The sequence below is a fragment of the Borostomias antarcticus genome (assembly GCF_949987555.1).
Source record: "Borostomias antarcticus genome assembly, chromosome: 25".
In the NCBI taxonomy this organism is placed as follows: Eukaryota; Metazoa; Chordata; class Actinopteri; order Stomiiformes; family Stomiidae; genus Borostomias; species Borostomias antarcticus.
Genome location: NC_140258.1, coordinates 13,914,916 through 13,932,540, shown reverse-complemented (window position 1 = coordinate 13,932,540; position 17,625 = coordinate 13,914,916). Strand labels below are relative to the sequence as shown.

The 17,625-nt window shown below is 45.3% G+C and overlaps 1 protein-coding gene across 2 annotated transcripts in view; it reads right to left on the bottom strand.

The window, feature by feature from the left end:
• Positions 1-5,099: 5,099 nt before the first annotated feature.
• The window catches only part of cul9 (cullin 9), a 56,455-nt gene continuing 43,929 nt past the window's right edge, over positions 5,100-17,625 (bottom strand). For both annotated transcript variants that reach the window (XM_084458521.1, XM_084458522.1), the window contains exons 29-42: positions 17,073-17,202; positions 14,990-15,192; positions 14,552-14,808; positions 13,463-13,838; positions 12,413-12,553; positions 11,182-11,346; positions 10,796-10,959; positions 9,843-9,936; positions 9,620-9,694; positions 9,395-9,505; positions 7,026-7,143; positions 6,688-6,821; positions 6,154-6,245; positions 5,100-6,022 (exon numbers count right to left, since the gene is read on the bottom strand). In XM_084458521.1, coding sequence (XP_084314647.1) covers positions 5,821-6,022; positions 6,154-6,245; positions 6,688-6,821; positions 7,026-7,143; positions 9,395-9,505; positions 9,620-9,694; positions 9,843-9,936; positions 10,796-10,959; positions 11,182-11,346; positions 12,413-12,553; positions 13,463-13,838; positions 14,552-14,808; positions 14,990-15,192; positions 17,073-17,202 — 2,262 coding nt within the window. In that variant the 3' untranslated portion in view covers positions 5,100-5,820. The remainder of the gene's footprint in view (positions 6,023-6,153; positions 6,246-6,687; positions 6,822-7,025; positions 7,144-9,394; positions 9,506-9,619; positions 9,695-9,842; positions 9,937-10,795; positions 10,960-11,181; positions 11,347-12,412; positions 12,554-13,462; positions 13,839-14,551; positions 14,809-14,989; positions 15,193-17,072; positions 17,203-17,625) is intronic.

The window sequence follows — 17,625 nt, the reverse complement described above, 5'->3', positions numbered from 1 at the left end:
CTGATAATATGTGACAGCGGCTGGTGATTTGGTCCGCAACTCGGCAAACCCCGAAATGCGCTAGGGGGCAAAATAAATAAAAAAACGTTTTTTTTCGTTTTTTGTTTTTTTGTGTATTACCAAAGTTGAAGTTGTGAAGTACCTACTTACTATAACAGACAACAGTTTTAGGTTCACGAAATACGTTTAATTAGTCTGCAAACTAAGCTCGTTTTTAGCTGATTTCGAGCCGGGTTTGGGGGCGGGAGATCGATTAGCATGATCTGGTTTCATTGGCTATTGCTTCCGGCTATTGCTTCCGGGTTCTCCGCCCCCACCTTTCCCAAACAACACGCCGGCATTCAGTCCCAAGTTAACCATGGATGCTACAGCTTTTGCTAAAGAGAAGACGGGGATGGCATCCAGGACATGGAAATAGTTTTAAGAGCAGCTAAAACTCCAGCAGAGCAGGACTCGTTCGTACACGGAGTTTATTCTTGATGACCTGTGATACAGAGATGACTATCAGCAAAGCATGCTGCTACAACGCGAACGACGTACCAGATTCACACCACCGCCAAGCATTCTGCTTTGCTTTGGGGTAAGCTGATCTTTATACTATCTGTGCTGTTTACATTACATTAACGTTAGTCGTTTAGCAGAAGCTCCTTTCTAAACAAGTGACTAAGTCTAGCTAGCATAACAAACTAACAAAGGCTAGCTAGCTAACGTTAGCTAACATGCTAGTTAGCTGAGCTAGCCCTTTGTTCCTAAACTAGCCAGCGTGGGAGCTAATATTGAGCTAGGTAGCTATATTATAGAGAGAAACAGAATGAGAGAGCATGAGAGCTATGGTAGTCTGACACCTTTGTTTTTTGTTTTGGTTACAGGATGAGCAAAAAGGTGAGGATTTGCAGCTCTCCCTTGGCCCCTCCATACCAGCCATCAAGAAGATCACTGTGCACTACAGCTTTGATTTTGCACAACAGGTGAGAATACGTTCATCCTATCATGCATTATCTAGTCTATTTAATCCACACATTCTGGTACTATTTTATCTATATGGAGTGCCAGTACTGTGGGCAATAGTTTAATGTACTTTCTTCCTTCTATTCTATTGCAGTTTTGATACTGAGAGACCTGGCATGGTTGTGGCCAGAGAACACCGTGATGCACCGGCCCCCGAGAGAAGGTCTTCTTGTGCAAGCCCCACCCGGACTGGACATGGCCAGACAGACGTATCTCTTTGACAAGATCAGAGAGTTCTGTTCTGATGAGGGACGAGACGTCACATGTCCCCCGCCAAACTCCACAGCAGCTCAGAACAAGACTGTCCACTTGTAGATTCACTGCAGATCATCAGGACGGACAGCACTGCAGGAGAAAGGCCACAGCCTTTCCTGTTTTCCTGTTTGTATACTGAAGCGTTGCTTGTTCTCTTGCACAGACTTGCCCACACTTGCACAGACTGCATTGTTAGAATATTGAATACTGAGCTGAGTACTGTTGTTATTACCTTGAGTATTGAGCTGGGGACTGTTATTACTTTGTTGTACACTTGATCACAATGAACACTATGCACCTTGTCTATAAAACAGACAACTGACTGTACACTTTAACACTTAGACAGTTGCCTTTTTTTGTACACTTAACTACTTATGCTTGTACTTTATATTATGTATGTGACAATAAAGAACGTTAAATTTGAACTTCATCTTATATTGTTCTTAACTGCATTCACAACACAAGATTAATACTGACTCAGAGTGTGGGGTCAATAGTGAGAGAGCACCTCACTTGGCAGCCACTCTCAGGTAATACCCCAAGTTGACAGCCACTCTGACAGATAATGACAGATCGTCCAGTGGGGGAGTGGCTGGGGGTGCGGTTACCAGGCTATTGTTCACGCCCATTACCTGGCAGTCAGAGGTGTGGAAATGTTGGAGAACTTTGGAGGGAGATTTCTCAGCTAAGTTGATTTGGCAGTACTAGCATTCAAATAAGCATATCTTCTTCAAATATGTTCAGAATTCAATGTATGAGACCTCATTTGAAAGCTTACAATCTGCACTTTCATAATCTGTAAAAAACTGAAAACTGAAAATGCCTAGTTGAGGACCAAATTACCAGCGGCGGTCACATATGTTCAGGCTGATTCTTTTAAAAAAAAGATTGTTGTTGTTTTCCAGACCTCCGTGTGCCATTTTGAGGTGTGGGCTGTACCCTGGCTGCACCTGATGAAGACCACTTATTTTAAGTGCCACTTTGTAGAGAAACAACCTGACTGATCTTCCATCTCTCCAAAAGGGGCAATACTTCACAGCATTCCCATGCAATGTAATTCCTCTATAAATCTTCTGGTCACATTTCATGCAAGACCAAATATGAATGTATAAACAATTAAATATGTTTGATCAACTCTTTAAATATATCATATCGTGGTCATTTTGGCAGGCCAATAGTCAACTGCACAGCCACAAATTACAGAAGGCCAACCAAGCTTATATTAATTACCCTAAGATAGCATCTAGATGCCGGCTCTGGTTCTCGTCAACATCCTGGTTATACTTCCTTAGCACTCAGTGACTTGAAGCTTTTGAAAAACCTTGGCTCATATCTAATCGTCTTGTGGTACCTGAATTATTCAAGGGCTCTTCTGAAAGCAGCACAGTACCAGCAAGGAGAGGGTTAAGGTTAGACAGGAGAGGGGAAGAGAGGGAGAACGGAGCCCCGTCCTGCAGCCTATCCCTACCCACCCCGTCACCCGGACCATTTCTCTAATTATAGTGTGGCGGGGTGGGTATGGAAGTACAGTGATACAGGTTTGGTATAACCTCTGGAGGAGTTGCCAGACAACGCCACCCTGGGAATTTCACCCAGGGAATCACTACCTTTACACTGGCACACAGGTTTGTATACTCAGCAGGCCAGAGACGTGGTTCAATAATGAGCTTTGCGTTTATTAACAATATTTAAACCCTAAAATAACACACTTTCACACTCGGGGAAGGAAGGGGAATCTGATCAGTGCTGAGGCCAACTGGAGGAGGGTCAGAAGCCGGTGAGAAAGGGGGCAGACAATCCCAAAAGATCACAGCAAAGGCACACAGACAAGTGACGGACACACGATAGTGAAGTGGCTCAAATCCCAGGGGAGCACAGCACACGAAGGAAGGGGAGGGGGACGCCGCCACCACCACCGGCCGTCAGCAACTGAAAAGGATGGGATAGTTTAATGGGGTTGCACATCAAAACAAACTTCACTGTCAATCAATGGACAAATCACTAATTATCAACCTAAACTACAAAATAAGTTGCCCAAAAGCAAAACAATAATATTCAATAGCCACAATAATAAAGAACACAAGCTAACTAATATAATAAGGATATGAAATTAACAACTGAGGGAAGCTACACTTCTACTCAATTGAAATCAGACATGACCTATAGGCAGTAAAGTAACTAAATAGAGCAATACTGAAAAGACAGAATAAACAGAATTGTACAAATCAACCAAAAATAGGAGGGGTGTAACCCCAGCACATTCAGTCGGTCATTCACAAAAATGGAGGGGTTGAGCCCCGTCCGTGCGTGTCCATAGAGACACGTGCCCCAAACAACCGGCACCAGTCCAGGTTACCGTCCGACAACACCCTGCCCACGGTAACAGATCCAACACCCTGCCCACGGTAACAGATCCAACACCCTGCCCACGGTAACAGATCCAACACCCTGCCCACGGTAACAGATCCAACACCCTGCCCACGGTAACAGATCCAACACCCTGCCCACGGTAACAGATCCAACACCCTGCCCACGGTAACAGATCCAACACCCTGCCCACGGTAACAGATCCAACACCCTGCCCACGGTAACAGATCCAACACCCTGCCCACGGTAACAGATTCAACACCCTGCCCACGGTAACAGATTCGATTGTAGCAGATTTGATTGAGTGCGACAAAGCAGCAGCGGACTCCGTCAGCTGATCAGGAAGTTGCGTGTCTGTAACGGGGGGGCTTGACCGGCTCACTACAGCTGAGCAGTGAGCAGCAGCGGACACACATCACCGGGAGGACGAGATCACCGGGAGGACGAGGGGGCACGCAGCTGCATGTCTACCACGGGAGAAGATGAGCACCCACAGCTATACCTCCATGACCCAGTCGCTCTGCCCAGGGGAACCCCGCTAACACGGAAGAGGAAGGATCAGGTGAGAGAGGGAGGAGGGCCTTATACCCCAGCTCGCCTCACTGATTGGCTACCAGCGCAAGCACATAGAAATCCATATTTCTATGCTGCTACAATAGTATAGTATAAAAGCTAGATAGATGTCTGCTCAGCAGCACACTTCCATGTTTTGGTCAAGGAATCAAAATCGTTTTGGAGATTCCTTGGTTTTGGTACACTACAGTAGTTTTCACTCCTGATGCCAACCATAGCCTAGACCTTTCCAAGTGGACCCGAGCAGTGCTGATGTGGCCCTGGTACCGCCTGGTACGGTGCACAGCTCACGCCCATCAAAAGACCTGGACTTGGGGGTGAAGTGCACTTGAATCTGGGTCCCTGATGCAAAAGCCACTTTCATGTGCCGGTTGTCAGGCCCACCCAACACGTCTTAAAGTCCATCTGAAACGGACATTTGAGATCTAACTTCCATAGTTTGACATATTTCCGACTCAAACAGGTTATAGCGGCGAGACATAACGTTTAGAGGAATTTGACTGGATATGTTGACAAGTTGGTGGGTTATAATTTAAGAAAGATTTGATAGACAGATAGCGTTGATTGATGGGTGGATGTGGTGAGATTGGTTGATCTTGCTCTTGCATTGCTGACAAGCACTCGGGAGATTTTGTTTTACAGGAAGAAAAAAAATCATAGGATTGGATTTGAAGATAAAACGGAAATTTCAAATAATATTTGGCATATATTGTTAAATAGGTACACACTATGACCAATGATGTGATCCAAATTTTTCTAAAAAATACATTTTTGATTTCATTGCATCTTTAATATGCCGGTGGTCAGGCCCACACGTACTTCTTAATTTAGTCCCATCCCTCTCACAGATGTATGAAAATGTTTCTCCAAACAATGCATTTACATTAAAAACAAACCCAAGATGCAGTCTTAACTTTCACATACAGTATGATAGCGCTGATTAAATGTGCTTTATTGTTCGTAACGAAGGCATATCCATGTATTAAAAAAGAAATCAAGGCCAACCTTTTGGTGATGCAAGAAATATATCCTGAACTGCCAACTCAAATACCAGTAAAATAACATAGAAAAACAGTATAACCAAGGCCAACAGCCTACCTAGCACTGGATTATAAATCCCTTCTTAATTCGCACAGGTAAATCAAAAAGCAGCAGCATCTGTATTAAACCAAAATATGGGCTTTGTTCCCAAGCACATTTTCATACTTCCCAAATGTATTCTCTTCAAAGATCCTTCAGAGTATATGTGATAGTCAAGGTACCCTAATCATCCTCAAAAGCGGTTCATGTGGAAAGCAGGGCAAGGCCATAGGTCTATGAGGAACCAAACCTATGGAATCAACAGTTTAAAGTACAGACAGTGGAAAATGCAAGTGCAGCCATCTGGTAAATGTTAGCAAAGAGACACTGAGGGATCTCAGCCATCCTCGCATCAAACCTGATCACACTTTCTCTCTGGCTTACGAGGTCTCACTCTGCTGTTTTTAATCATTAAGTGCTGTTTGATGCTTATATACCTAATATATTCAAATGGTGCTTACACTACCTGCACAGATTGTTGGGACTGACAATTTTGTTTGACATTTTTCTTCATTGTATTAAAATGTGTTCAGGCATCTAGTCGAAGGGACTGAAATCTCTCTCCAAGTTCTCAGACTCGTCGTCGTCGGAGAAGAAGTCGTCCTCGTCGATGTCATCCTCGTCGTAGTCTTCGTGCCACTCGGGGACGTACTCGTCATCGTACTCATCGTCCTCCTCTGCCTCCTCACCCCCGTCCTCGCAGTTGTTGTTGTCCGAGTCTCCGGAGTCAGACTTGGCCCTGTGGGCAGAGAGAAGAAGACAAGTGTGATATCTATAGCTGCACTCAAAGGAAAAACATTAGCACCAATATCAATGAGGTAGTTGTTAGATGAGTGAGGAAATCTGCAAGCTCCACTGGCCAACACTCACTCTTTATTGGTGTCTGTGTGGTTGGATAGATTTGAAGCTTGAGCAGACTCCTGATCCTGTCCTGTCTTGGACTGGTACCCCACTCGGAAGTCCTGCATTTGGAGAGACCAGACAGGAAATCCTCATGACTTGCTGTTGATTGGACGACAAAGCATCCAATGAGTGTTATTGTAACAGTAATAGCTAGCTCTCAGAGACCTGGGTGGAGTATTGTAACAGTAATAACAAGTTCTCAGAGACTTGGGTGGAGTATTGTAACAGTAATAACTAGTTCTCAGAGACTTGGGTGGAGTATTGTAACAGTAATAACTAGTTCTCAGAGACTTGGGTGGAGTATTGTAACAGTAATAACTAGTTCTCAGAGACCTGTTTGGAGTGTTGTAACTGTAATAACTAGCTCTCAGAGACCTGGGTGGAGTATTGTAACAGTAATAACAAGTTCTTAGAGACCTGGGTGGAGTATTGTAACTGTAATAACTAGTTCTCAGAGACCTGGGTGGAGTATTGTAACTGTAATAACTAGTTCTCAGAGACCTGGGTGGAGTGTTGCAAGATGGCCACCAGGCGTTCCTGAATGCGGCGGATGAGTTCCAGGCCGGTGTTGATGTGTTCAGGCTTCAGGAGGCGGACGCAAGATGCCAGGTCAGTACACTGCAGCAGAGTCTCCTCTGAAACGGCAAACACACACACACACACACACACGAGAGCTTAAACAGGACACTACACACTAGCAAGACACCATCTTGACAAAATATTTAATACAATCTTATATAACCAGCATAAAACCTACATCAACAATAGCAGCAGAAATGTCTGACTACTTCTAATCAGCACTTCAATAGAGGGCTGTTGGGGATGTTGTTAGATCTTACCCAGCAGGATCTGCAGGGCATTGGTGTGGAGGTCCAGAGCCTCCATCTGCTGCTCCATCACATCCATCTTCTCAGTGTCCTGGTTGTAGTAGCTGTACACACACGCGTAGGCCAGCACCTGATCAGGCCACAGCAAACACCAGGGTTAGTCACGGTGGAAAATGACAGAACAAACCAGTAAATAACTAGAAATGGTGCTCGGAGAGCACAGACCTCCACTCATGAATGCATGTCCTGGCTCTGTGTGTGCAAACGTGTGTGTGAGCAGGACATGTATCGTATTGCTGCATTCGTTAGTTCGAGAGCTTTACCATAATGTCTAAGCCCATGTCTCTGCGACTTTCCCGTGTCGAGATATGTCCATTTCAATTAGAGATATGTCCATTTCAATTAGAGATGTACTGATATGATACTGATATGATATATATGTACTGATATGTCCATTTCAATTAGAGATGTACTGATCCAATCCACTTTTCTTTTCCAGAATATCATACCAGAATTTGGATCAGATCCGATACCAGCTGTCTTTTTTCTTGAATAATTATTTATCATTAACTTAATTATTATTAACATACACTTTATACACACCATATTCTTACTGTATTGCTACTATGTTGCACTGAACTGTTTTTATTATAAGGATATCTTGTATCTTGTTGAGGAGCCAAAATATAATCATTTTAGAAGATAAAAGATTGAGAGTGCTGCGCTGGGTCAAAGCAGTGTTGGCTACTGTATGTAAAATGGTAGTCCAGGTGCTCTTCAAGGGTAGGGCTAGTTGTAGATGAACAAATAGCTAAAACCTGCACTATCCAGTGTAGGTGGTCAAGGTGGCTAGAAGCTGGCACTCTGATAAAGTTATAAGTCCTTTAAAGGGTTAGGGTTAGGGTCCTTTAAAAGGGAGCAGACCTTGACCACCTACACTGGATAGTGCAGTTTTTAGCTATTTGTTCACAATCATTTTACTCATCAGTTTTACCCAACATATGACTATTTGTATACTGGATGTAGGCCTAACAATGAAACAATCATTGAGTCCTACTTAGTCCTATATATTCATTTTCTCATATCAGCACCCACTTTCATCAAATAAAAAGTAAACTGTAAAATATAATTTGTAAAATATAAGCTTGGGATGAGACCCTGTCTGATCTGCTCTCCTGTCACTCCACACATGCAACAGAGTGGCTCTCAGCCTCAATAGAGAGCAATGGTGTCATATGGCTGTAGTAGAAATGGCTCAAGTTTACAGATTGCCTCATTAATGTTATCAGGTTCCCCATTAGCATTGGGTTTAAATCCAAAATATTGCCAAATAGGCGCATTTGCTTTTGGAAATCTTCCGTCACCGTCTAGTGTAACCAATTCGAGCAGCTCTTGCAACTAGACACTTTCACTCGCAAATGTTCCAAACTATTTCCGAACCTTTTTCAGCATAACGTTTGTTTTTGCACCAAACGTTTGCAAACAAACTGTAAGCGAACGATCTGAAAAGGTAGGCTAGTTTGGCGAACTAGACACTGGACTGAGGGAAATGTGAACTGTAATCTATGATTGAATGAATGAATACTGAAGCCCTTTCACTTCATCTGGATCGGTATGTGGATCGGCAACGTCAGGCCGATACACGATCTGTGAACCACGTCTGGACTGGAGCCCGATCCCGATACTGGATCGGACCCATCTCTAGTTTCAATTCCCCTCATTGACAATGAATGGCGGGGATTTTTCACTCCTGAAACCAAGTCCAAAAGATGAATGGAGGTAAATGGCCGGCCGTGTTTGGGCGGCTCATGGATCCGCTGTCGTTGGGATAGAGGCGATTATTCTAATTTCCCTACTTATTCCATGAGCAACGTTTAGACCCAACAGGGTCCTATTCAGGCAAAGTGACTCACATGACAGGTGTATATAGGTAGTGACTAACATGATAGGTGTACGTACTATATAGGTAGTGAGGTGTATATAGGTAGTGAGCCAATGACATGGCTCTGTATATTTACTTCAAACTTGTTTTACTGCATTATAGAAAATGGCCAATGCACCATAGCCTATTTAATTGGGTGGCAGTGATGTGAAATGTGATGTCTTTGGCTCACTACCTACTGTATACCTGGCTCCCTGTCACACAAGTCATTTTGCCTGAGGGGGACCCTGTTTGGTTGAAACATTGTTGAATAAAGTACTGGGAGCCATAATCCAATGTGGGATATCATTTTCCTCTAGGATTATGTTTTTTATCCTGCAGCTGGCCTAAAAACAGGTTGAATGTGCACACAGCTACTGTACTACCTCCCTGATGTCTAGTAACTGCTACTGCACTGTACCTGCCTGATGTCTACTAATCATCATCATCAGTCCGTTACCTTGCGAGCCTGAGCGAGGATCTTGCAGGCATCAATGACGAACGTCAGGGATTTCATCTGCAGGGCTTCGTTGATGGAGGACACTTTGCTTTCCAGATTGATGGCAAAGTCCTTAACAGAAGCATGACATCATCAGATGATCACTTGGGGCAACCTTCTGTCCATATATAAGGACGTGGTCCAGCGAGTCTGTGTCTGTCCGAGACGCGCCCCTGTCTGTCTCACCTTGGCCTGGTTATGGAAGGTGCATCTCTCGTTGTAGTCTTGGAACTTCTTCTCCTGCCTGGCAGCTTTACTCACCTTAGAATGCAGAAGAGGCACATATTTCTGAACTGGACAAACCCCGCAGGAGGAAACAAAGCAGCCCATGTCGTAGGATAACTTTCTAGGGGAATTCACTTAAATCAGGCAAACACAACATGTCTTTGATCTGGTCCTAAAGACTAACCATGGCAGAACAATTGTAGTAATCTTTGTGGGTCGGTTTCCATGGCTTGAGGCACCTCCAGCAAAAGCCATGGTTACATTTGGCACAAGTCATGCTGGGGAGTTGGAAAGATACAAACAAAACTTTAGCCAGAATGCATATTAATGGCAAATAAACAATACTTAATCTGTGGATTGAAGGAAAATGTGTTTGTGGGTGTGCTTACTGTAGGCAGGGGTGTGTGTGTGTGCTTACTGTAGGCAGGGGTGTGTGTGTGTGCTTACTGTAGGCAGGGGTGTGTTTGTGTGCTTACTGTAGGCAGCTGTGTTTGTGTGCTTACTGTAGGCAGGGGTGTGTGTGTGTGCTTACTGTAGGCAGGGGTGTGTGTGTGTGCTTACTGTAGGCAGGTGTGTGTGTGTGTGCTTACTGTAGGCAGGGGTGTGTCTGTGCTTACTGTAGGCAGGGGTGTTTGTGTGCTTACTGTAGGCAGGGGTGTGTGTGTGTGCTTACTGTAGGCAGGGGTGTGTGTGTGTGCTTACTGTAGGCAGGTGTGTGTGTGTGTGCTTACTGTAGGCAGGTGTGTGTGTGTGTGCTTACTGTAGGCAGGGGTGTGTGTGTGTGCTTACTGTAGGCAGGGGTGTGTCTGTGCTTACTGTAGGCAGGGGTGTTTGTGTGCTTACTGTAGGCAGGGGTGTGTGTGTGTGCTTACTGTAGGCAGGGGTGTGTGTGTGTGCTTACTGTAGGCAGGTGTGTGTGTGTGTGCTTACTGTAGGCAGGGGTGTGTGTGTGTGCTTACTGTAGGCAGGGGTGTGTTTGTGTGCTTACTGTAGGCAGGGGTGTGTGTGTGTGCTTACTGTAGGCAGGGGTGTGTGTGTGTGCTTACTGTAGGCAGGGGTGTGTGTGTGTGTGCTTACTGTAGGCAGGGGTGTGTGTGTGTGCTTACTGTAGGCAGGGGTGTGTGTGTGTGTGCTTACTGTAGGCAGCCTTCATTCTTCTCTATCTGCGCCTGGCAGCTGGGACAGCGCTTGGAGATGAGCTTAGCCAGGTGCTTGCTCTGGGCCTCCATGCTCATGCCCTCGTAGTAGCCGCCGTCGTCCATCCACTGGGACATGTGGCTGCAGCTGGCTGGGTAGTGGGCCTGAGGGAGAGATACAGTTTAGCTGGGTAGTAGAGACGGGAGAAACGGAGGTTTGGCTTCCTGGGAAAAGATGAGTAAGAACATCAAAATAGACTGACACCAATTCAAAGAATTTCTATTAGAGTGCCAAACATTTTGTATTTATACTAAATTTGCACTAAAATAAGTTTCTCAGTCAGTATTAGGGAAATATGCACAGATAACAGTCATGCCTTTGCTGACCTCTGGGAAGTTGCAGCTGAAGCAGGAGGACCAGCAGCACGTGGAGCAGGTGCCCATGCTGCCGATGCTCTCCTTGCACAGGATCTGGTCACAGCCCTGGGGGTTGGTGCACCACGTCAGGTTGGAGCAGCACTCCACATACCCGCGCAGCAGGGCGCTCTCATACTGGAGAACCGCAGAACACAAGAACACCAGGTCATACTGGAGAACCACAGAACACCAGGTCATACTGGGAACCACAGAACAGAACAACACCATGTAATACTGGAGAATCACAGAACAGAACACCAGGTCATACTGGAGAACCACAGAACAGAAGAACATCAGGTCATACTGGAGAACCACAGAACACCAGGTCATACTGGGAACCACAGAACACCAGGTCATACTGGGAACCACAGAACACCAGGTCATACTGGGAACCACAGAACACCAGGTCATACTGGAGAACCACAGAACACCAGGTCATACTGGGAACCACAGAACAGAAGAACATCAGGTCACACTGGAGAACCATAGAACAGAACACCAGATCATACTGAAGAACCACAGAGCAGAACACCACCAGGTCATGCTGGAGAACCACAGAACACAAGATCATACTGGAGAACCACAGAACAGAATACCAGATCATACTGGAGAACCACAGAACAGAACACCAGATCACACTGAAGAACCACAGAGCAGAACACCACCAGGTCATACTGGAGAACCACAGAACACAAGAACACCAGGTCATACTGGAGAACCACAGAACAAAACACCAGATCATACTGGAGAACCACAGAATAGAACAACACCAGGTCATACTGAAGAACAACAGACTACTTTTAGCAGGTCATTCCAACACTAAAAGTACATGCTGAAGTGAGCCCTATGTATTTCAAAAGCAGTGAGACTGACTGGGGGTTAAAATGTATTTTCCTGATTGACCAGTGAGGGTAGCCTGGCTCCAGCCCCTGAATTGCCCGCCTACTTTTATTTCCGCAATTGGATTCAGGGTCTGGAAAAGCACTCATCCAGAGTGATTTATCGGTTGGAATTCCAACTAGGCCAATCAGCATCCTTTGAATGTGATGTCAAATGCTTTGATTTGTTAGGGGATGAACTAATCACTGAGGACTCCTTCTTCTCCTGCCATCTGGGAAAACGGCAGCAATGGGAGCACTTTCAGACTAAATAATGAAGTGAAACGAAATGGCAAGTGTCAGGCTACAGTGAGGGGACCGACCTTGGAGATGGTGTCCTTGTCGGTGAGGATGTTTAAGAAGAACTGGGAGGTGGGCTGAGCTCGGCAGTCTGTGATTGGACAGTCGCAGCTCATCACCAGGTTCTGCTCGATCCTGGCCGTCAGGTACTCTTGCCAGCAGGACTAGAACAACAACACAGTTATACCACAGTCAAACTGAATAACACAGTTATACCACAGTCAAACTGAATAACACAGTTATACCACAGTCAAACTGAATAACACAGTTATACCACAGTCAAACTGAATAACACAGTTATACCACAGTCAAACTGAATAACACAGTTATACCACAGTCAAACTGAATAACACAGTTATACCACAGTCAAATTTAATAACAGTTATACCACAGTCAAACTGCACACAATTTGAGGAGGAAGTGGTATCAATAAAAAATTGTGGGAACCTTGTTGAGGAATAAAGATTTAAAAAGTGCTAAGCTGTCAAAGAGGATTGACAGACGTCGGCCTTCATAACTTATACCTACACGTCAGAGGACCGGGCCAATGGCCGCTCATTGAAGTCTGCCTTTTAAAAGGTAACAATGCTATTTGATTTCGAGAAGGGTTCCCAATGTTGTATTTTACTAGATTTCTTAACTTTTATACAAAAAAAAAATACAATATTATGTTTTATCTTCCATTTTATTTTCCCTGCTTTTATGTTCATTTTATGTCTATTTTTATGTGAAGCACTCTTCTTCAGCACTTCTCTGTTGTAAAGCATTTTGAGCTGCATTTCTTTGTATGAAATGTGCTATACAATTATTATTATTATTATTATTGAACATGTGAAATTATATTATCTTAAATTGTTTGTGTAGAGCTATAGTAGACAGCCATTCACTGTGTCAAATAGTATATAATGCAAAATAAAATCCAGCTGAATGATTATCAAATTGTTTACTCTTGTAGCATTGTGTGAAAGCCATTTAAGGCCGTTAAACTCACCCAACAGCCGTAGTGGGGTAGGGGTAGAGTTAGACTCACCCAACAGCCGTAGTGGGGTAGGGGTAGTTAGGGTTAGACTCACCCGGCAGCAGAAGTGCAGGCAGCAGAGCGTGGGCGCGGCCTCGGCCTCGGCCGTCTGGGCGATGAGGCAGACCGGGCAGCTGACCACGGGGCTGGGCGGCGGCTGCGGGTTCCTGCCCTTTAGCCCGGCTGCCATGACCAGGCTGTCCAGGTCGTCCGTGTAGCGCTGGATCATCAGGTCCACGTTCCACCTGCAGTGGACCAGAAGGTGCTGGGCGCGGTCCAGGTCCAGGCTGAGCGTGCTAGACACCTGCTGGACGGTGCGCTGCATCAGCTGCCGGACCTCGTCCTGCGTCATGGTCCGGCCCATGGAGAACAGCACCGCCTCCAGCACGCCGTCCTCCGCGCTTTGGGGCGCTGCTAGGAGGCCTCCCAGGCTGTAGGGGGAGCACACACATCGGGTCACAATGAGCTGGAACCAAGATGGGATCAAGACCGGAACTTCATGGCTCTGTCGTTCCGGCTCTACCAGCGTCATCATGAACAGCAGGGTTCCTAAGGTCATAGTGGCTCTGTTTCTTTTAAGTATCCCCCCATTCCCCAATCCATGATGATATGACATATTAACCACACAAAATAAGAGAGCAACAAACACGGTTCAACGTTTTAAGTTTTCTTTATTCAATGTGTTTAGGTTATAAAACATTTATTTGCATTTTGCCTGTTTAAGCGCATCTTTTATACTGCACTCACTGAGGTAACAGAGCAGCTGGTTCGTTTGAGAAAATGGGAATGAACAGTGGTAAACCTGAACGATAGTAAGGCAAAGCCATGCAACCACAGTGTGGGTCAACAAACTAGCACAGAATATAGAACTGTTTAACTGAAGAAACCAAGCCCTGGTTCACTCTACTTTTTATCAAGCCAAACATCAGAGAGGGAATAGAAACGACATGAGAAGAGAACAGAAAGTCTGTTAGTTTTCTTGGTTATATTTTGGCATTGGAGTTCTCCTTTTCTCCCTTTGGAAAACAAAGCTAAGCCTGATGCACAGTATCACACCAGAGGCTGAACCCTAACCCTAACCCTAACCCTTCAACATGAATAAAACCCCGGCCTCCCCCACTAGGGTCAAGGTTCATCCCCACACCTGATGTCGGCCTCGCTGCTGCCGCTGGGATCCTTCTTCAGCTCCGTCTTGCTGAAGGAGAAGTGTGCCTGGCCCTTCTGGGGCGTGGAGGGGTCCTCGGACAGGAACTCCACGATGTGGGGGCTGTCCTCATTGCGCCTGACGTAGCCCTTGCTGATAACGTGCATGATGCAGGATAGCACGTCCGTGGTGCTGCAGCTGAACCGCACGGCGCCCGCAGAACGGTCCGCCTCCTGCTGCTGGCACGTGTCCAGCACCTGCCCCAGGACGATGAGGGGAGGTCATGTTTGTGTTTTTTTATCGGTCAAATTAGAATTAATCACTGGCACCTGACTGGCCTACATAGAAACAGCACCACAAACAGGCATGTATGTTTACGTCCCAAATTAAACTCATACAAGAGTTGGAGTGTGAGACGGAGGCAGGAAGAGGCTTCACCTTGAACACCAGGTTGTCAATGTGCATCTCCTTCTCTGCCTTCATGATCTTGACGATCAGGCAGTAGATGAAGTTCCTCTTCCTCTCCAGTGTGCAGGCGGCATCCTCATCGACGTTCAGGTAGGTCTGCCTGGGCAGCAGGTAGCAGTAGCTGTGGCTGTCCTCGCTCTGGGTCAGAGCGCGCTTGTTCAACCTCAGCACTCCTGTGGTCAGAGAGGGAAAAGGTTACCTTCAATACACAAATGAAACAATCTTTAACCCTCAAAAAATCTATTTAGTCACAAATTGTGCTTCTTGTGTGTGAGGGTTTTTAAATTTCCATGCTGCCTCAATTTTCTGATTTTCAAGTTTGCCGCAAATACATTAATGATTTCCTTCATGGTAGAACGGAACACTATGAAGTTCATGAAGAAGCTAGCTAGGTTAAGACCGTCAGTAGCTAGCTAGGTTAGGACTGTCAGCTTAAAGAAACACAGTACAGTTTGTATGCATTTTAAGGGGATATGCATTCAACAATAATAGGGCACATTTTTATTTATTTCCTCTTATTTGCTGGCTGCCTTGTAGGCCCGAAATAAAACTTGGAAAGATAGAAATACTATTCAACACTAGGGCTGCGAGCAGCAGTGAGCGGACCCTAGCACCCCACGCGTGTCGGGGTGCGGCGCCGTTAGAGGGTGTGCTATTTCAGTGTCCAGTACTGAGAGAAACTTCCTGTCACCAGTAGGTGGTGCTCTAAGCGTGACTCAATACCGACGCATAGATGTGTTCAGGACGGTACCTTGATGAAGCGTGAGAAATGTTGAGTAAATCGGACAATGTATGTAGGAGTTATGATGACTTCCTGCTTGACCTGTAGGCGGCGCTATAAGTATGACTCAATACTGACAGATGTGTCCAGGACGCGACCTTCATCAACCCTGAGCAATTTGGAGTAAATCGGATAACGCATGTAGGAGTTATGAGTAATTCCTGTTTCACCAGTAGGTGGCGCTGTAAGTGTGACTCAATACTGACGCATAGATGTGTTCAGAATGCGACCTTCATGAATCGTCAGCAATTTGGTGCAAATCGGATAATGTATGTAGGAGTTATGAGGACTTACTGTTTCACCAATAGGTGGCGCTATAAGTATGACACAATACTGACACATAGATAAATAGACAAATTGGATAATGTATGGAGGAGTTATGAGGACTTGGTGTTTCATGGCGAAATGTCAAACTTTGGCGGGGCGCCACGGAAAGGGTGTTTGGTGAAAACTATTTTTTTTAATAACTTTTGATCACAAAGGTCTTAAGATGAAGCTGACCGAATATTAAGTTGATGGGATGAAATCTGTAGGAGTTCGTTAAAGTACGAGGCATGGAAATGGTAAAAACAAGGACAAAATGGCACATTAAGAGCAAAATGGCGGACTTCCTGTTCGATTTTTGGTATAGCTCCAAGAGACATTTTAGTGTGTCTCGATGAACTACATATGCCCACCGAAATTCGTTCGCCTACATCAAACTGAAAGGTGGGGCTCGCCATTTTAAATTTTCCAGGGGGCGCTCTTGAGACGTTTTGCCACGCTCATTTCCGTCACCCATGAAATATAACATTTTTCACTGGGACTGACGTATCTGCAAAATTTCATCCGTTTTCATCGATGTTTAGGCCGCCAAAAAGGCATTTGTTTGGGGAGAAGAAGAAGGTAGGAGGAGAAGGAGAATAATAATTGTAATCCTTACAATTTCAATAGGGCCTCGCACCGCCAGTGCTCGGGCCCTAATTATTAAGTTAAGAACTTGCTCATGTTAAGCTGAAATAAAACTTGGAAAGCGAAGTGAATTTGAATATAGTATTTTAAGGTTCAACTGAAAAAAAACAAAAAAAATCATTTTGCAATAATGTTAAAATAAATCGTAATAACGAATCACAATACCTACAAAAATTGCAATATCTCGATTTGGCACCTAAGTATCGGGATAGTATTAAATCAGGAGGTCCCTGCCAATTTCCGTCCCAGTTATATAGATGCACTAGGTATGTCATTAACTTCATTTAGAAGTACAGTATATAAGATCAGTTAAGCGCTCACCCTTAGAGAGGTCACTGCTGGGGCTGACGTGAGTGACGACACCCTTCTCTCCGGTGAGGGGAGACAGCGCGTGGACCAGCACCGCTGAGGAGAGCCCTGAGGCCTGCTGAAGGGCCTCCGCACACACCTCCTGCAACACGGAGAACAAGAGGTTTATCTAGGAGAGCCCTGAGGCTTTCACACCTCCTACAACATGGAGAACAAGAGGTTTATCTAGGAGAGCCCTGAGGCTTTCACACCTCCTGCAACATGGAGAACAAGAGGTTTATCTAGGAGAGCCCTGAGGCTTTCACACCTCCTACAACACGGAGAACAAGAGGTTTATCTAGGAGAGCCCTGAGGCTTTCACACCTCCTACAACATGGAGAACAAGAGGCTCATCTAGGAGAGCCTTGGGGCTTTCACACCTCCTACAACACGGAGAACAAGAGGCTCATCTAGGAGAGCCTTGGGGCTTTCACACCTCCTACAACATGGAGAACAAGAGGTTTATCTAGGAGAGCCTTGGGGCCTGCTGGAGGGCCTCCACACTAGGGCTGCACAATTAATCGTG